This window comes from Kogia breviceps, chromosome 12 (genome assembly GCF_026419965.1).
Source record: "Kogia breviceps isolate mKogBre1 chromosome 12, mKogBre1 haplotype 1, whole genome shotgun sequence".
Classification (NCBI taxonomy): Eukaryota; Metazoa; Chordata; class Mammalia; order Artiodactyla; family Physeteridae; genus Kogia; species Kogia breviceps.
This window is the reverse complement of record NC_081321.1, coordinates 43,807,485-43,827,317: the sequence shown is the minus strand read 5'-3', so window position 1 is coordinate 43,827,317 and position 19,833 is coordinate 43,807,485. Positions and strand designations below refer to the sequence as shown.

The following is a 19,833-nucleotide window of genomic DNA, read 5'->3' as shown; positions in this document are numbered from 1 at the left end:
TTTAACGCCCAAAAGTAGGAAGATTATAACTGCTCATATCAGAATAAAGGATACTAACAGAAATTGTTTGCTATTACTTTTATCATTTGGTGTGGGAGTGAAAACTTGTCATTGGCTAGCTGTGGACCCGGGGCAAACGTATCCACACTGCCCTCTAGAGACTAGAAGGTTGAGTTACAACCTTACTTTAAGTGAAGATCATTTCCCCTGCCTTTCTGCTTTCCTAAACTGAACCAGAAGAGCTTTTACTAGGAATGAAGAAGCCGTGGGGGGAGTCCTAAGAAATATACAGTAAGGGGCATTGACAGTGAAAAGGTGATTTTGGCTCTAAGGTTTTTGCAAAAAGAAAGATTCCCAACTCAACTGTGTACAATTAAATCATCGGAGAGGCCTGATGCCCAACCTATGCTACGAAGGATACAGAGAAGTCAGTTAAGGACTGCCTGAAGCCATGGGATGAGACTTCTGCCTAATAACAGTGTCACCCTACATAAAGCCACACACATGCTTTATATAATTGACCTTTAAATCTCAAATTTTCTTCATTTTACAGAAGAAACTGAGGCAGAAAGCAGCTAAGTAACTTGATCAAGGCCACAGCTTTCTGGTAAATTGTCAGAGATGGGACTGAATTCCAGGCTATGTCTTGCCTGTCCTTCAGATTCTTTGGAATTCAAAACTCCTCCTGCAACCACACCTAATCTTTTCTCTGTATCATTCTCCCCCACCCACTTCCACTTAAGACTGTGAGCGACTGAGGGCTTCAAGTACAGCAAGAAACGAGCAGAATTTCCTGTTGAAATTTTCCTGTTGGGGTAGAAGCCACATGATCAATCAATAATGTTAACTCAGTGGTTTTTAAAAAACTTTCTTAGGTCATGGACCCCTTTGAGATACTAATTAAGGCAGTGGGCCCTCTCCCTAGAAAGCTGCACATAGATATTTGCATAATACTTCAAAGTATTCACAAATACCACCTTTCCCTCCAATCTCATCAATTGTCTCCCCAGAGGTCCATAGACCACCACCCCCTTTCCATGTATACGTTAGGATGGCCTAAAAAAATAAGCTAGGGACAGATTTGGTGAGCTCTCTAGTGGCCTGGGAACAGGAGTGATTAAACAGCAATAAAGGGGCTATTTTCCAAATTGGGTTATCTTACTATTCAAGAAAATATTAATGAGAATAAGGAGGTACCAGGATGCAAGGGAGGGAAGGGAGGGTGTGTTTCTGATTCAATAAAACATTACTTGGGTTGCCTTCCAAATTTCTAGTAACAGACAGAGAAATAGCAAAACAAACAAACAAACAAAAAAAACCCACAAAAAAACAAGAAGAAGCAACACTCCAGTACTTTTTTTTTCTCCTTTTTTACTTACATTAAATACATTGGTAAATCAGCAGTCGCATTCTGTTACCACGATTGTTACGTTGGGAGAGGAAGAAAGGGGAAAAAAGGCAAATGCTTTCTTAGAAGAAAAAAAAAAAAAAAAAAAAATCAGAAGAAAAAAATGAAGAGCTGGGAAATAAAAACTAAGATTCCCTAAGCCCAACAGAGCTCAAAGGAAAGCAGAAGAGCTAATAGGAAGTAGAAGGAAAGCAGCAGACAGGCCCAGAAGCTAAGGCCAATCCTGTTCCTAAGGGGGGCAGGGGAGGGGAGAAGAAGCCTGGAGAAATGGTTTCCCAGCCCCAAGGCAATGAAACATCTTCACTACTGCTCCATGGGGAAAACTACACAGAGAAAGAACTTCATTTCTAAGAAACTTAAGAGAGCCATCGTAGTTCTTCCACTTGTAAGGATGCACTGGCTGCTCTGGGGGGCTAGTGGTGCTGGGAAAAGGAGGGGAAAATGTGTATGTGTTTCAGGGCCACGGGAACTAAGGCTGCCCTTGGTAAAGGAAGGGAATTTAGGTGTAAGTGGAAGAACCTAAGCTGGGTCCTTCAGAATCTCAGCTTCATGGATTTCTCAGCTTCTCTGGGACAGAAGGCAGTCTGCAAGCCAAAAGGGCAGACAGGTTCCAATCCTAGGTCACTATGGCCTCTCCTATCTTATTTCCCCCAATCTCCTCAAAACCCTGGGCTAGAACAAGAAGGGATTTAGAGTTCTCTCTTGCCTTGATGGCTTCCCAAAGACATCTTAAAATACGTGATGAGGGATGGGAAGACAGACTAGAGATTTAGAAAGGACCAACGTCCTCTGGTGATGTGAGACAGCTGTGAAGGACCTTCAGTGCCAGTTGTTCCCTGTCCACAGGAACAAGTGTTATGATATTAGGGGGCCACAAGCAGGCCTCTGTGGTACTACCCCCCTAGTGGTACGTGGATTAAACCACTGGTTGCATGGGGGATGGGTTTGGGGGGTAAGCATGGAGGGACCAAAGTGAAGATACTAACAAAGGAGAAAAGAAATAGGGCCTGATGGGAGGTGGGGACAGAACAGACTGTACAGTGGGAATAAAGATCATACCTATTTACAGGGAAGTAGAAAAGACATGGTAATGGGTGGATCAAATTGAATGGGAACCCTGGGAAAGGACAGAAAACTCCTCCCTCTTGCTGACTCCTCTTCACTCCCCTACAACGGCCTATGCTATCCTGAGACTGCTCTCCAGTTGCTCAGTTAATTCTTCAGGAAAGGTAAACCTATACCCAAGAGTTAGGCTGGCAAGAATATAGGTGAAGTAAGAATCAGAGTTGGAGGAAGCTAGCAGTGGAGATTGGGCTTGAGTAGCTGCCACTGGTACTGTTCTCTACAGCCCCTCCCCAAACCTCATATACACCTTGGATTCCACCTAATTAGAAAGTTAAAAGAGGGTAGGTAAATCAATCAAAACCCCCATAAAACAAGTATCACAACTGAACTACCATCAATTAAAGTGCAAACTGCAGGGGGATATCGTGGCTGGGGCTGAGGCCATCTGAAGGCCAGAGAGAAAAAAATGCATATGTGTAAGTCAGAGGATGGGTGTCAGAAACTGGTCCCTCCTCCATTTAGATCACAGCAGAGCCAAAGATGCAGGCAACCAGTGAAGATTCTTTGGAGGACTCTGGGGTCCAGAATCTCCCCCACTATGGGGGAGAAGCTACCTAAGAGGCTGGGTAATGGGAAAGTAAGCCTTAGAAGAGTTCCTGAGCCACAGATGACACTGCATCTCCACCTCTTCCACCTCTGCCCAGTTAGCTAACAAGACTCCAACCTGGTGCCTGAGAGCTTGCCTTCCCATTCTCACCTCTACCTAGAAACACCCTCCACAAGGTCAACTCAGTGTTTTCAAATATGAGAAACTCCAACCAAATATAAACAAAAAGGAAACGTTTCCTTACTCCCCCCTGCTCTGAGCCTTACTTTCCCCCATGGTCCTTAATGTGACTGAACTGGAAACCTCCTTCCTCACTTCCTGGGTTCACTACCTTCTCTATCCTGGGGAGAGGAAGAAAAGGGGATCAAGAAGAGAGACTGACCAAAAGCAGAAGGGGAAGGGGCAGGAGACAAAAAAAGAGTTTTCTGAAAAAATGGGGAGGAGGAGGAAAGATAAGTAGGTCACTGTCTTGCACCTAAAATACAAAGTGAAGAAAGTTTGTTTTGGAAGGTAAGTCCTGGGGGATCTGACCCCCAAGCCCCAGAGCAGGGGTAGGAGGCCAGTGGCAACAGCTGCCTGGTGTTGTTGCTGAAGCGTTAAAAAGTGCCATGACGGAGCTGTCAAGAGGCAGCCCTTGGGAGCCAGGGCCCAGTGTGCTGTTACCGTAGGGGCTGTGTGCTGAGCAGTGGGGATGGAGGTTATTTCTGAGCTCTCGTGCTAGCTCCATACTTGTTTGCCGCTAGCCACCCCCTCAGTTGCTACAACACTGGCTCTTGTTCTGCTGGGACTGCTCATGGAGATCCACACCCCGGCTTCGGCCTGCTGCACCCCCCAGATTCTGGGGTTCACTCTTTGGCAACTTCTTAGCTAGAGATAAAAACAGAAGGGAACAAAGTATGGTAGATTTTACTCATCCCCCCAGAAAAAGACTACTGGGGGAAAGGGGAAATGTGAGAGACTAAAAGAATGTTCTGAAGAGGGGAGGGTTCATTGTAAACTACATTGAAGATGAGGGGGCTCAAACTGCAGCCAAAGAATGGAGGTCACAATGGAAAGTTAAGGTATTTCCACACCTGAAGTTTTCATAAGAGGAGACACTCCCATTTATCCTTATGACTTGGGTTAGTCATCTTGCCTGGAGGCAAGGGAAAAAACACAGGAAGACCTCAGGCTGCTCTGACCTTACCTATTGCCAGGAAGAGATCGTTCACGTTCATAGCTGTCTTGGCTGAAGTCTCCATAAACAATAAGCTGTTGTCATCTGCATACGCCTGGGCCTCCTGCAAGGGGTGGGGTGTACTGGTACTCAGACTGTAGGGCAGGAACAAGTACTGCCTTTCCACTCCCATGTAGCACAGGAGCTAGACAATATCCTAGGTTCCCTCCCCTTAACTGCCCCTCTGAGCCAGCTGGCCCTGGACCCACATTTTGGAGATGACTCCCTCAAGGGATAACCCATGGTCTAAACCACTTAATCCAACAAACAGATGTCAGGAATCTTAATTACCAGGGAGGAGGTAAGTTGGTTGGGGGCTTTTGGGTTCTGACACTTGAGTATCCCTTACCTCAAATTCAACTGCTCCCTCCTTCCTCTTTTCATACTGGTACCCCCACAGCTGGTACTGGTACTTCCCTACCCCTCTGCTCTGGAATTTTCTTCTGACTCCTCTAAAATCTCCTGGCTGGCATTAGGGTCACAGTGTTGCTGTATTTAACTTGGTGCAGAACTGGGGAATGAGATGATGAGTCCTCAGATGAGATTTTCAGAAAGGGCAGGTTTGGAAAAAAGAGGTCCCAAGCACAGAGGGAGTGTGTCAGAGAGGGACTCTGTGGCCATCTTACTTCGTACTCCACCATGCGCTTGTTGGCCAGGTCAGCTTTGTTCCCCGCCAGGGCAATAACGATGCTAGGACTGGCCTGTCGCTGTAGTTCCTTTACCCATGTCTTTGCTCGGGCGAAGGTTTCCTAGGAAAACACAAGGATGAGAATGAGTAGGCTGGCTCATTCAGCCTACTGACTGCCAATCCAGGCCCATCAACTTCAAAGCCCAGTCTCAAAACTCACCTCTTCTAAGCAGACTTCACTCACTGAAACCACCTGTGTCTCTGGTAATTCATTACCTCTGTCTTCTCAGCACTTGGAAGCATAATCTGTATTCTTATTTTGCTATTTCAAGAACAAGTTTTCTCTCCCCCACCTATTTTAATTCCTATAAATAAAAGCAAGGACAATCTTCTCAGCCCACTTACCTGATTAGTAATGTCATAAACCACAATTGCAGCTTGGGCACCTCTGTAGTACATGGGGGCCAAGCTATGGTATCGCTCCTGCCCAGCTGTGTCCCAGATCTCAAACTTGACTGTTGTGTCATCTAGACAAACCGACTGGGTGAGGAAGGCCGCTATGAATGAGAGAACAGAGAAGTTGTTGTAAGTGGGAGGATGCATGGGAACATCCCACCCTCCTTCAAAATATCTCTACTCTCGGTCTAGGACAAGTCACCACCCAGGCCATTCAGCTACAGGAAAGGTTTAGCATTCTCCTCTTTACACACAAGAAAGGTTTAGCATTTTCCTTCAGATCTTGGAACCAGAATTAAGCCTGCTCTTGGCTAAGTCCTCCCTGCCAGAAGTTTCTCTAGCTAAGGAATGGGGGAACATTGTAAACTCTGAGGGACAGAAAGAACTGGCAGTTATACCAGAGTCATCCCTCTTCTAACCAAAATAGAGGAGTAAGAGATAATAAGCTTCAGATAAAAGTCACATCAAGAACTGATTAGACGGGGACTTCCCTGGTGGCGCAGTGGTTAAGAATCTGCCTGCCAATGCAGGGGACACATGTGGGATCCAGGAAGATCCCACATGACGCGGAGCAACTAAGCCCGTGTGCCACAACTACTGAGCCTGCGCTTTAGAGCCCGTGAGCCACAACAACTGAGCCTGCATGCCACAACTACTGAAGCTCACACGCCTAGAGCCTGTGCTCTGCAACAAGCAAAGCCACTGCAATGAGAAGCCCGTGAACCACAAAAAAGAGTAGCCCCCGCTCGCTGCAACTAGAGAAAGCCTGCACGCAGGAACGAAGACCCAACACAGCCAAAAATAAATAAATAAAATAGGGCTTCCCTGGTGGCGCAGTGGTTGAGAATCTGCCTGCCAATGCAGGGGACACGGGTTCGAGCCCTGGTCTAGGAAGATCCCAAATGCCACGGAGCAATTAGGCCTGTGAGCCACAACTACTAAGCCTGTGCGTCTGGAGCTTGTGCTCCACAACTAGAGAGGCTGCGATAGAGAAAGGCCCATGCACCGCGATGAAGAGTGGCCCCCACTTGCCGCAACTAGAGAAAGCCTTCACACAGAAATGAAGACCCAACACAGCCAAAAAAAAAACCCCAAAAAACTTAATCATCTAAAAAAAAAAAAGTTTAAAAATAAATAAAATAAATTTTTTTAAAAAAAGAACTGATTAGACAATTTTAAAGCCTGTTGTGAGGTACCACCATTATCCGTATTATTTGGCTGTTACTTTTTCATATTACCTCTGCTGGTCCAAGAACACACTTCCAAGGTGACTTGGAAATAAGTCACCCCCCCAATAAAAGTGGGGAAGGAGTTAACATGGGAGTTCTCATAAAAGATCCTTTATTGAATTACCACCCTATTTTTGGGGTAGTGGCAGAGAAAGTAGCAAAGGTGGGAAAAGCAGCTTCCTTTATCTTCTGTATTTAGTTCTAACCTCTATTTTACCAGATATGTGCATCAGGATCAGCTAAGGAGCTTTTCCAAACATACATGTCTATACTGCACCAACCTCACCCTACCTCCAATACTAATCAGTAGATCTAGGGTAGGGCCCAAGCATGCATAGGATGAAAATGCTCCCCAGGTGATTCTGATGTACATCTTTGATTATGAGCCACTGCCCCAAACCAACCCTGCTCAAGATGACACTCAACTGAACTTCACTGGCATTAAGATGAGAGTGGGAGGAGGAAAACAGACAGAAAAAAAAAATTAGTGGTTTTCTTGGTGCTCAAAGGCCACCTTTCTAACTTTCTTCTAGGAAGTAAGAGGATGAACATAGACCTGCTTTGGGGCATTATGGCAATTTTTTGTTTCTTACAAGGATTTCCATTCCAGGGAGCTAAGATGGCCAGCTCCACAAACAGATCCCTAGATCTCCCTTCAAAAGCCCTTCTAAGCATTGAACCTCTTCTCTCCCTGAAGTACTCACCTCCAATGGTGCTCTCCTGGTACTCGTGGAACTGCCCTTTGACAAAACGTAATACCAGGCTAGACTTCCCCACTGCAGATTCACCCAGCAGGACCAATTTGAACTGGCATATTTTGCTGGCCTGGGGCTGCCCATTGGGCCTGGCTGTGCTTCTGCTAGTCATGGCTAGATTATCAGAGTGGGAAAGGGTAGAGGGAGGGGGATGCCACAAAGCGGCAGAGGGGGGAGGGGGGGAGGGGAGGGGACTTCCAGGCTTCAACAGTCCTGCAAGAAAAAAAGGAGGTAAAATTAAACACAGGGCCATTACAGCTGCAATCACTTTTTAGAGAAAGGACAGAATCTCTTCATTTCTTTGTTCCTATGAGGACTAAACTCTTACAATCACCCACCATTAAAAGGTTACACCACTGAGAGGGTCCCGGGCACTTGACACTCACTGGTAAGAGTGGGGAACAATAAAATAAGAATTACATCTAAAGTAGAGTGTGCTGAAATGGAGAGACTGAAAACCATGTGAGAGTAGTTTTTAATCTCCCAATCATTCCCCACCAGGTCTTCAAAGAACAGCATATTGATCAACTTTTAGTTGGCCTGAAGAGCACCCAGATCCACCCCAAAGTACCCTAGATCCCTACTATCTCCTTGGTGTCCTGGTGCTGTCCTTTTTTTAACCCCCTCTTTTTTCTAGCTTTCAAAATGAGAAATTCATTCTAGGGGTATGGGATAAGAGTCACCCATCCTAAGAGTAGAGGGATAGCTTCTGGTTCTATATCCTTCTTATACAACCATTTCTGAAAATATAACCAGGGTCCAATGATCAGAAAATCCATCCTTTCTCATTTCTGGTCAAAGGTAATAGAGAAACAGACCACATTCAGTATTAACTCTTTCACTTTTCTTCTGCCACCTCTCCAAGTCTGAAAATCTATCAAGTCTGAGTCAGTAGGCTTGACTTACTCTCAACTTGCAGCTGTCTTCCTGGTGCCTAGGGATTAGACTACCCGCCACACTGAAAGGGCCTAACAGCTGTAGCCCTTCAAGTTAGAGGCAGAGAAAGAAGGTGTACCTTCTAAACACATGCAGGAATCTCCAGTAGATGGTATAGGGGATAAGTCTTCAAGCAACAAATACTTGATGAAAGAATAAAACTGAACCACCTTCTCTACCTTCCAAGCGGCTAGGAAAGCTGGTGGTGGAGGAGGAGACAGAGAGAGAGAGAAAGTTGGGACTTTGAGTGTCCAATCATCCAAACCTGAATATATTTCATCATCCTGACTCTGACGGGAAAGGAACTGTGAGATTCAAAGAAGTGTTAGCATGATCACAGCATGTAAACCTATCCCCAAAACCTAAGCGTTGCTTGGATTATACTTCGTTTGTTCAAATTAATCCTTCCCTTCTCCAAGGTTGATTCTAGTGACTCCATAAACATACTCTGTGACATATATGGGGAAACATTATTTTTTAACTATAGCAAATTGCTTTGGGATCAAATCAGGGTTAAAAACATCTGCAATCCTAGTAAAGACAGAAAAGACAGAAAAACCATACAGGAGGAGGTGTAGAGGAACAAAGGCTGTAGAGTCCAATTCACTGGATTTATTTTATAGTTCTGCTTACTAGCTTTAAATCTTTGGACAATTTACTAAATCTACCTGTGCATTTGTTTCCTCATCTGTAAAATGGGATAATAGCCTATGAGCACCTACTTCATAAGGTGGTTGTGAGGATTAAATGAGATAATACATTCAAAGAACTCAAATAAATATTTGACAAAAAGTGGTATATTAATATTAAGCTATTAATCATTATTAATATGACATCAAGAAAATTTCTCTGTCTGAGCCTTACCTTCCACCTTTTTAAAAAAAATTTATTTATTTAATTTATGTATTATTTTTGGCTGTGTTGGACCCTCGTTGCTGTTCACGGGCCTTCTCTAGTTGCAGCAAGCGGGGCTTCTCTTGTTGCGGTGCATGGGGTCCAGGCGTGCAGGCTTCAGTAGTTGTGTCACGTGTGCTCAGCAGTTGTGGTGCACGGGCTTAGCTGCTGCAAGGCATGTGGGATCTTCCTGGACCAGGGCCCGTGTCCCCTGCATTGGCAGGCAGATTCTCAACCACTGCGCCACCAGGGAAGCCCAACAATACCTGTCTATTCATTAACACTATGTTAAACAAATTTTTCACTTAATCCTCAGGCAGGGCTACTCTATGAGGTAGGTATTTTTTCCATTTTATAAAGGTGAGGGCTTCCCTGGTGACGCAGTGGTTGGGAATCTGCCTGCCAATGCAGGGGACACGGGTTCAAGCCCTGGTCGGGAAGATCCCACATGCCACGGAGCAACTAGGCCTGTGAGCCACAACTACTGAGCCTGCGCGTGTGGAGCCTGTGCTCCCAACAAGAGAGGCCGTGATAGTGAGAGGCCCACGCACTGCAATGAAGAGTGGCCCCTGCTTGCTGCAACTAGAGAAAGCCCTTGCACAGAAATGAAGACCCAACACAGCCAAAAACAAATACATTTAAAAAAATAATAAAAATAATAATGATAAAAATTTAAAAAAGAAACTGCCAACGTGTTTAAAAAAAAAAAAGACAGGTATTGTTATTTAGTGACCCTGATTCACAGAAAAGATCAATATATTAAAGGATATCTCAATATTAGTTTTTATCAATATATGCCTAAAGAGCAGCCATGATATGAAAGAGGTAGAGAAAAAAAACAGGAAAAAGAAAGTGTAAAGAGGAAGTTAACGGAGAAATGAGATTGAAATGAGAACCCAGAAAAGTCCCAAAGTAGACCAGATTAAGACAGGACTATAAGAAATTACTCTGATCCTACTGGGTATTTTGTAGTCCCCTAGGCCACGGAGTCCCAAGAATCCAGATATACATGTGCCACCTTGTGATGAAGTTTTTACTGGGCTGTGATGAAATGATTAAATAACAATGATATAGCAAGTTCTTCATAAAGCTAAATTTATTCATTTTAGGAGTATCCTTTATAACAAGATTTCTAACTTACGTTTTTTGTATCAGTTTTCCCTCAAAGGTAAATATGTATTTTTTGCATGGATAAACTGCTAATACCTATTGTTAAGTTAAAAAAAAAAGTTGGAGAACAAAACATGTGGTTGATCCTATTTCTATAAAACAAAGCAACATTCTTCAGAGAAAAAGGTATGGAAAGATACATACTCATCTGTTAACAGTGGTTATCTCCCTCTAAGGAGAGTGGGATTGAGGAAAATGGTATGTGAAGGACTCAGGTTTTTTCATTCCACATAATTCTTTCTTTTTTTAACAGGAAATATATATTTTTTAAGTTTCCTACCTAACATTTTTAAAAATTGCTTTTTTAAAAAAAATTACAAATAATGGTGTTGATAGGCAGTAGTAAGCTTTCTAAATATATGGAAAAATAGAAAACCCCATATTTAAATTAATTGGTCCATTAAATCCAAAATTCTGGGAACCAGTACTGCAAAAATCAGTATTAATTAGCTTCTTAACCACTAGTCACAGTTCTTTAGCTCTTTTCATCCTCAAACCTTTAGAGCAGTGTTTCTCAAACTGTGGGCTGTAAGCCAATAGTGACCTTGAAATCACTTGCTGGATCATGATCAGTATATTTAAAAAAAAAAAAGAAAAAAAGAAAGAAAAAAATAAATAGAAAAAAAATCAAGTGGATTGCAAATAATAAGCATGAGAATAATTGTGTGAAAATGTTTCACTTGTGGGTGTATGTACATACACTGAATTATGATGTAAAAAAAAATTTTTTTTAATGAGCCACAATCAAAAAAGTTTAAAAATCACTGCTTTGGAGAGGCCTGAAACTGAAAGATGGGTTAGTAGGAAGTCTAGTCTCTGGCCAGCCTAAAAAAGCACTTCCAGGTGAAATTAAGATGAGGGTTTAATATAGCTCTCCAGGGGTCAGAGGTTCTCCAACCCTGCTACTAAAGTTATGGAGCAATTATGAAAATGGAAAGCTAAAGTCGACAGAGGCAGTCCTGCACAGTGGTAAGGGCTTTGGAATCAGGCAAGCCTGAGTTTTATTCTCTGCTTTGCCAATTAACCCACTGTGATCTTAGGCCACTCACTCCCTTTGCCCTTCTAAGCTTCAGTTTCCTTATCTATGAGGATCTGGGGTTGGGGTAGGGAGGATAATAGGTGAAAGTAGTAAAAGGCAGAATTTGAATTCAATTCCAAAGTTCTGGGTATGGGCTTCCCTGGTGGCGCAGTGGTTGAGAATCCACCTGCCGATGCAGGGGACACGGGTTCGTGCCCCGGTCCGGGAAGATCCCACATGCCGCGGAGCGGCTGGGCCCGTGAGCCATGGCCGCTGAGCCTGTGCGTCCGGAGCCTGTGCCCCACAACGGGAGAGGCCACAACAGCGAGAGGCCCGCGTACCACCAAAAAAAACAAAGTCCTGGGTACATTTAAGAAATGGGCTTCTCAGCATCTCCAAGAATTATTATTATTTTATTATTATTATTATTTTTTGCGGTACGCGGGCCTCTCACTGTTGTGGCCTCTCCTGTTGCGGAGCGCAGGCTCAGCAGCCATGGCTCACGGGCCCAGCCGCTCCGCGGCACGTGGGATCCTCCCAGACCGGGGCACGAACCCACATCCCCTGCATTGGCAGGCGGACTCTCAACCACGGCGCCACCAGGGAAGCCCGAGAATTATTTTTAAAATCACATTTACGTAGTACTTCATATACATTGTTTCATAGGAAAAGAGGATAGGCCATCATAACTCTACACTTTACAACAGAAAACAGATGACACAATAGGAAAAAAAAAACCCTACAGATCATAAGCTGATCACGTTTCCTTTAGGTTGACACACATACACTATACTCTTAAAAAACAGAAAAAGTTACTAGATTCTTCAGCTTACTCCCTCACATTTCAAATCATGTGATCCAAGGGGCAGAACACTAAGTTAGAGTGGACTGAATTCTCATCGGCAGACACGTCTCTCTAGGCCTGGGAAAACAGTAGGGAGTTGGAGAAGTGTGAAGATAGGAAACAGTTGGGAATTCCCTGGCGGTCCAGTGGTTAGGACTCTGAGCTTTCACTGTCGTGGCCGGGTTCAACCTGCAAGCTGCTTGGCACGGCCAAAACACACGGGTTGGTCACTAATCCCCACAGATAAGTCAAGCCAGAGCCAATCAACAAACTTTATTGAACTGTCAGAGATTAGTAACTATGGGGTTAGAAAAGACTATCTCCCACTCCAATGTTTCAGCTCAAGAATATGTCCTACCCTCTCTGTTCACAGTAATTGATGGGCTGCCCATCTCTGTGCCTTGATCTTTAATCCCAACATGTTAATAAGGGTATCATGTTTCTTATGCAATAGCTAAACTCTCAAAAGATCAGGGGTACAGAAATGGAATAATACATATAAGATTCAACTGATTTCTCCCCTATTCTAGCGGTGATTTTTTTGCTAACAGTTGAGTGGGCAAATGATCCGTCCAAAGGCAAAAAATAAATCACAGCCAACCAGTCAAGTGGTGTGATGATTATTACCTTCAAACCTGAGGCAAAAAAAGGGAGGTTTTCCTTCCCTTCAACACTTTCAGTTCAGATGAGAAGAAATGACAACTTCCCTCAGAAGTGCAGCTCCACAAGAATGGCTTATCAAATGACCATTAACTGGGCTTCCCTGGTGGTGCAGTGGTTAAGAATTCGCCTGCCAATGCAGGGGACAGGGGTTCAAGCCCTGGCCCGGGAAGATCCCACATGCCCCGCAGCAACTAAGCCTGTGAGCCACAACTACTGAGCCTGCGCTCTAGAGCCCACACGCCACAACTACTGAGACCACGTGCTGCAACTACCAAAGCCCGTGCGCCTAGAGCCCGTGCTCCGCAATGAGAAGCCACTGCAATGAGAAGCCCACGAGCCACAACGAAGAGGAGCCCCGGCTCACTGTAACTACAGAAAGCTGGCGTGCAGCAACGAAGACTCAACGCAGCCAAAAATAAATAAATAAAATAAATAAATTTATATTTTAAAAAATGACCATTAACTAAGGAGGATTAAGGCATGACCATGTCATCAGTCTATTGGGGAAGGGAGAGGTGAGGGTGAGGGGCAAGTTCTTTAGTGTGAGCAGCTCTCCCAGCAGCACAGGGAGGATGAATAGGAAAGGTTTCTTAGGGACTTCCCTGGCGGTCCAGTGGTTAAGACTCTGAGCTTCCACTGCAGGGGGCACGGGTTCAATCACTGGCTGGGGAACTAAGATCCCGGAAGCTGTGTGGCCAAAAAAAAGGGAAAGGTTTCTTAGCCTGTGAAACCTGAGGAATGGAGTCTGCCTAGGGCAAGACTCCATTCCTCAGATTCCTTCCCACTTGGTAGCTTTGGGTTCCTATGCCAACTACATATGAAGCCTCCAGAAGTCTGTCATCTACCAATAGAGACTGAGTTCAAAGCACAGAGCCACTGGAGTCTAGCCCCCTCCCAAATCTTAGCCCAGTAAGTTCAGTCAGCCAGGTAAGAGGCAGTTTAGAGGTCATCTAGTCCAGTCTATATTTTACAGAGAGAAAACTGAGGCAAATAAAATGAACGAGCTTGCCAGGTGTTATCACACAGCCAGCTTTCACACAACTGCTTAGTAGCAAGTCTCCTTCTAGCAAGTACTCTCAGCCAGGTACTCCTGCTCCTGTTATACCACTATACCTCTTCAGGAAGGAGAAGATGCTGAACTCTGAACTGAAATCCAAAGAAGGCACCAGGACAGGAACACGAGCTTAGATTGGATAGTTTCTGCTTCTATTCAGTTTAGATAAGTACTTCCTTTGGGACTGAAAACAAGTTAGGAAGGCCCAGGCCTTCGCTGGGAACTGGAATCTTCTCCCATATCCTCTGACAGAAGGACTCACTCATTACTGTGCTTCTCTAAAAGGTCTTGACCAACCCCTGCCAGGACAGTTGAAACAGAAGCAATTCAATGAAAGGTGCTAGGAAAGCAATGGTAATTTCTGCAGAATTCAATGGGCTGTGGTATTAATGTGAGATTTACTGAGCAGGGAAGATAGAGCAGAAGCCAGTAAATACCTTCAACTCTCCAATTTTGTTTAGACCCCAAATTACCAAAATCTTAAACTGAATTCCACTACTTGGCTCATTGTGTTGATCCAATGTTAACCAATGAGTCACAGGCTTAAATGAGAGTCCTTCCACTTCCTCCACCCTCTCCCTTATATTTCCCCAAGAGATAAAAAAAGCATTCTTATCTCTTATCAGCATGGTACTGCAAACTCCCTATTATTGACCTATGAAAGACTGGAATGCCTTTCTCCACTTTGTCTGCCTAGCAAACACCGAATGTGTCTTTTAAAGCCAAGCTCAAATGTCACCTTCTCTGTGAAACTACATAATTACCCTCTCACCCCAGCAGAATTCATCACTGCTTCCTCTAGGATCCCATAGTATTAAAACTGTATTCTTGGGAATTCCCTGGCTGTCCAGTGGTTAGGACTCAGTGCTTTCACTGCCAGGGCCCAAGTTCAATCGCTGGTTGGGGGAACTAAGATCCCACAAGCCGTGTGGCACGGGCAATAAACAAAAACAAACCTGTATTCTTATCACAGCATTTATTATATTATTTGACAGCATTTATTATATTATTTGACTTAACTGTTTGTGTCTGTCTGCTCTGCTAAACTATGAACTTCTCAAAAAGTGAGACTATTTTTTATGTCATCTTGAATCTCCAGAGCAGAGCACAATGTCCGGTCCCTAGTAGCTGTTCATTAATTAAGGCCAAAGCAATTCTGCTTCCTTCCTCCATCTACTCCTCCCCTTCTGTGCCATCTGAATAGATTCTTACTCAGTTCCATTTGGGAATGTTTTTAACAGGCCAGTTCTCCCTCTTGCCTCTTTGTGATCTCCCCTGGATGGAGGGGCCTCTTGGGACCCAGCCCACAAGGTACTGTTGCAACTCACATGGGCTAACTGCTTTTCCTGTCACCCGTTACTATGCCTCAGATGGCCTAATCACACCAAATATGCAGCCCTCCCACAGTAACACTGAGGCAACTGTGGCTAAAAACAAAGTTCTCTGAATCTTCAGCTGATGTTAAATGTTCAAAAAACTTCGGGTCATTATCTCTATTAATTCCTGAACTTCAGAAACACAAGTTTAAAAAAATAAAATCACACTACCACTCTGACAAGGTACCCACTGCCCCTCAACAGAAACTACAACCTGGCCCAGAAATCTGCACACACTTTGCTCACCTGGGTGGCTCCTTATTCAGCTCAGTTACTGTTGAGTCAGTGACTAAATCTTTCCTAAAACATTCTTGGGAAGTGGGAGTGTATTGTGTAGGGTTTTAAGGTATCCCTCCTCCAAGAAGGCTGTTGCGTTTCCTTATTTTAAATTCAATGTCTCACACTTTGGTTACTTTCCAATCTGAAATGCCTTAGGATTAGGAAGCAGGCTATACACTTGCTTCTCCTACCCCATGTCTCCTCATAAGTCAAATTCGTATCAATGTGCACGAACAAGTAAACTATAAAAGAGCAATCCTTGCTCCTGGGCAAAGTAAGAGTTAGAAGTGATGACATATGACTTCAAGGGCAATGGGAAAGTCCTCTTCTCCAAATATATTTTTTAAACTCCAGATCTATGTTTGAAATTCTATATTGATGATTTCCAATCCTTAGCTCCCTCTTTAAGAAGCAAAAACTCTTGGAAGGATTAATACTTCAAGTGACTATTTGTTATTTACACCTTAATATGGAGCAATCCCAGATCATTTTTTGAAAGTAGGCTTTGATTAAGGGGAAGGTGGAAAAGACAAGAAAGGATGTATAGAAGAAAGGGACAGGATATCATCAGGATGTAGGAAATGGCAAAGCTTAGTGAGGATTTAAAAAACAAACACACACACTAACATCTACACAACTTTCTCTAGGACTGGCTTTGCAGGAGAGAAAATAAGAGCTCCTGGGGGGGACTATTATCAAGGTTTCTGAGGGCACTGTATAAAGGCTGGGCACATCACAGGGCTTCTAAAGCCAGTAAGGACAAATTCAATTAATAAGGTGGTGTATAAAATGTCCCAGCTGTGCTGAGGTTTAGAGGAAAACTAATTTCAAAGCCAGAGAAATTTGGAAGCTTCTCATATCATTATAGAAAGACAGACACAGGGGCCCCTTAGGAGAACCATCATCTTTTTCTGGGATAATGAAGGGACAGTCACATAATTTGAACATGCAGAGACCATGAACCAGAAGATAGAAATCTCAAGTTCCTCACATTAGCAGAGATGCCAATAATTCTCCCAAACAAAATCATTCACTTTAATGTTTCTTTCCTGCCCATAAAAGAGAAAGACATTTTGGCCATCTATTTGGGCATTCCCTAGGATACCCAGTGCACAAGTGGGGTGTGTGCATATGTGTGCAAATCTGTGCGTAAGGATGTGAGGGATAACCCAGACTACAGCTCTCTGCTTGTCTGAATTTGATAAAAGCAGGACAAAATGAACTGTGAAAGGAGCATAATAAATAACAGAGTATGGTCCCAGAAGGGAAAACTGGAAAGAATGAGAAACCAGAGTTTGGTGGGAATATGAAAACAGAATTGCCTTTGGTAGCACATCCCCCAAAGTGAAGTAAGAATAGTCTAATCTACTACTACTGTCTCTTATCTCTGACCTTTCTGGATGAAATGAGTGAGGTATATGTGGGAGGATCTACACTTTTTACACTTCTATAAAGCTTGAATATTTTAAAATATGTACTTATTACTTTTCTAATTAAGAAGAAATGTATTTATAAAATACAGTGGTATAAAAGGGAAAAAGGAGGAAGTATAATAAGGGAAAATCCAATAAGCTCCAATCTATGGGGGGGGACTAAGGAGGTCAGTAGACCGTTAAAAATATCTGGGAGGAGGGGACCCCTATGTCTTAGAAATCCATCTTCCTTTTCTCTACTCACCTCCTTCCCCAAGTGCCTCTCTGTTTGACCCAACTTTTTAATAGCTCAGGAACCCGGGCTCCTGAAGAAGTAGACAAAGAACAGGGGTGATGCCAACCTTCTGGAATGGAATTTCTCACTCTTCCCCAAATCCCTTCCTCAGTGATATCACCTCATATATCCTGGCTTGGTTCCACATAACTATTACCTGCCTGGGAAATACCCAAACCTAAGTGCCACAAAAGTTTCACCAACTATGGTCAGGAGATCTCTGGATGGCTGGGGATCCCTAAGCCCAGTTCCAATGCAGATAATGAGTCACTGATTCCCCACCTCTAGGTGAGAGATACGGTCTCCAGTATAGACCACATTATTAAGTAGGAAAGAAACGAACAAACATCCCTCAAATCTAACTTCCTAGCTTTTTCACAGGACATGAGAAACAGGAGGTTAGAAGAAACAGAGGCTGCAGCCTAAACCAGCTCGAGGCAAGGCCAAGGGAAAGTGCAGGGGCTGAGTCTGGAATAGCCAAGAGTGACAGAAAAAAAAGTTACTTTTGTCTTTGGCTACCCTGGGAGTACCAAAAAACTTCAAGTTGCCACATCTCCACACTAATGGAAACAAAAGCGTGATTACTCGCAAGCCCCAGAGCCTCCAGCCCACCCTTTAGCATTCCCAGAAGCTCCCATTACTGATGGGAGGCCCTGCTTCCACTGCCCCAGCTACCTGAGTCTTCGAGATTAGAAAAGCTTTCTTCGCTCGTCTCAGTTCTCCCGCACTGAACCCAAATCCCTCTCAGCTCAACTCTGGGGCACTCTGATTATTTTTATAAGTCACTTTCCCTTAAAAGAATGCCTCTTACCCAGCTAAGAGCCCTTCCCTGGCCCTTCCAATGAGACCTCTCGAGAGAGCCCCAGCCCCGGGTCCCCTCCGGGCCCGGGCGCCGAGTTTGACCCCTCCTCACCTCCGGGAGAATGGACTTACCTCACCCGCCGCCCAGTCCCTTTCCCCCAGTTCCTCCCTCTTCGGCGCCACTCAATGAGGCCTGCCCCTGCCCGCACACAAGCCCCGGGCCTCCCGCGCCGGCCCCCAGCCCGACCGCTAACACCACCCGGCTGCCTCCCCGACTCACCAACTTCGGGCTCCCAGCCCGCCCGGCCCCCTCCTCAGCGCCCCCATTAGGCCTGCCGGGGCCCGGCCCCCTTCTCCTTTCTCTGGTGGGCCACTCTAACCCCTCATGGAGGCCCAGACCCGCCTCTGCCCTCAGGCCGCACTCCTCTCCAGGGCGCCTCCGCCCCTGCCCTTGCGGGCTCCATCAGCCCGGTACCTGGGGCTCCGTCTCCCCCGTCGGGCCCAAGCCTGTGTCGAACAGACAAACAGCTGCAGCTCAACCAAACCCTCCTGCCCCTCCTCCTCCTCCTCACCCTGTGGCGGGGGCCCCAGCCAATTGCACGATTACCCGCCTACCATCAAGGGTGGGCTCTGCGCGAGCTAATCCGCCAATCCTCTGGAGAAAGGCGGTGCTGTCACCGACGCGTAAGAGCAGAGGACTGGACAGGCGGTGCCTCAGACCAATACAGAGAGGGAAACTTTGAAGATGGACGAGGTGAGGAGCCACTAAAGAGCGAGCTCCCCGAGGTAGGGGGCGGTACCCTGTTGACAGGCGTATACTCTAACCAGTAGAATCTCGACACCCTCATGACCCCGCCTTCTAACTCATAAACATCTAATCAGGTGAGCGATGGGGGCGGGTCAAAGTGAAACCTTAACCAGTACTGCAAAAATTCGGGACTTGAATGGCAGGCAAGGCGGGGTTGAAAGAGGCCTTAGGAAGGCCGCTACTGACCTTCGCCCCTCCCCTCGGATTTGGCGGGGCCTGCCTCTGGCGCCCCGCCTTCTATCACAAATTCGCGGGCGTGAAGGGAAATGCCTCTCCTAGGGACCCGGAGCCTAGGAATTTAAGCAACCCTCACGTCGGTGATTCCTCCTTTTAGTGGGGCCCCCAGAGCACAGGAATTTTGGGGATGGCCCGCGGCAGTCTGAGATGTTTTTTGGTGAGCTGAGACAATGGCAACTCCAAGAAGTGGTAGCTTGGGGAGGCTTTAGCCCCTTTATAATAATTTTTCATACAGACGATTGATATATTCTGAATCGCATGTAAATGTGAATAAGTATCTTTAGAAAACTTTGCAGTTTGTGATGTGGAACAAAAAGAAAACAAGACGAGCTTACTGGGAAATGCAACGTCAATGCAAATTACCTTGGAGCCCACTTCCAACCATACTGCTGCTCCTGAGCCCTAACATTGAAAATCTGGAACTGAAGCCTTGTGTGTATGTGTATGTGATATGTGTGTCTGGAGGCGGGGGGGTGGGGTGGGGGAGATGCTGGTTTAGGGGAAAGTGAAGTAGCAAATACATAAGCTTCACTTTCCTCAGCTGTAAAATGGGGGCAATAATTCCCACTTCACCCACCCGCAGCACTATCCCAATTGCATCACAGAGGTCGAAATGGAGTGGGGTGGGTAGCCCTGCATAGAGTGATTAGGAAAAGGGGTCTGAAACCTATTATCACATGCA

At 45.1% G+C, this 19,833-nt stretch overlaps 1 protein-coding gene across 8 annotated transcripts; it reads right to left on the bottom strand.

Annotated features, from left to right (window-relative positions):
* Positions 1 to 1,351: 1,351 nt before the first annotated feature.
* RAB5B (RAB5B, member RAS oncogene family) lies at positions 1,352 to 18,708 on the bottom strand. Of its 8 annotated transcripts, none has more exons than XM_067009478.1 (8): positions 18,582 to 18,676; positions 17,276 to 17,336; positions 8,380 to 8,499; positions 7,314 to 7,577; positions 5,330 to 5,481; positions 4,923 to 5,045; positions 4,267 to 4,360; positions 1,352 to 3,947 (listed from the first exon to the last, which is right to left on the bottom strand). In XM_067009478.1, exons 3-8 carry the CDS (start codon positions 8,390 to 8,392, stop codon positions 3,832 to 3,834), a joined length of 762 nt encoding a protein of 253 aa, XP_066865579.1. In that variant the 5' UTR covers positions 8,393 to 8,499; positions 17,276 to 17,336; positions 18,582 to 18,676; the 3' UTR covers positions 1,352 to 3,831. The 8 variants fall into 8 exon arrangements, with proteins under 8 accessions (XP_066865579.1, XP_066865580.1, XP_058937493.1 ...); XM_067009479.1 differs by having other exon boundaries at positions 18,387 to 18,587; XM_059081510.2 differs by lacking the exon at positions 8,380 to 8,499 and having other exon boundaries at positions 18,582 to 18,685.
* Between the last annotated feature and the right edge of the window lie 1,125 nt (positions 18,709 to 19,833).

Bases quoted from the DNA above. Each gene is read 5' to 3' on its own strand.
- RAB5B (XM_059081509.2), bottom strand. The intron at 5,046-5,329 runs GTAAGTGGGCTG...GTGTTTTCCTAG, and splicing joins TTTATGACATTACTAATCAG to GAAACCTTCGCCCGAGCAAA. The intron at 4,361-4,922 runs GTAAGATGGCCA...CACCCCTTGCAG, and splicing joins AGCGCATGGTGGAGTACGAA to GAGGCCCAGGCGTATGCAGA.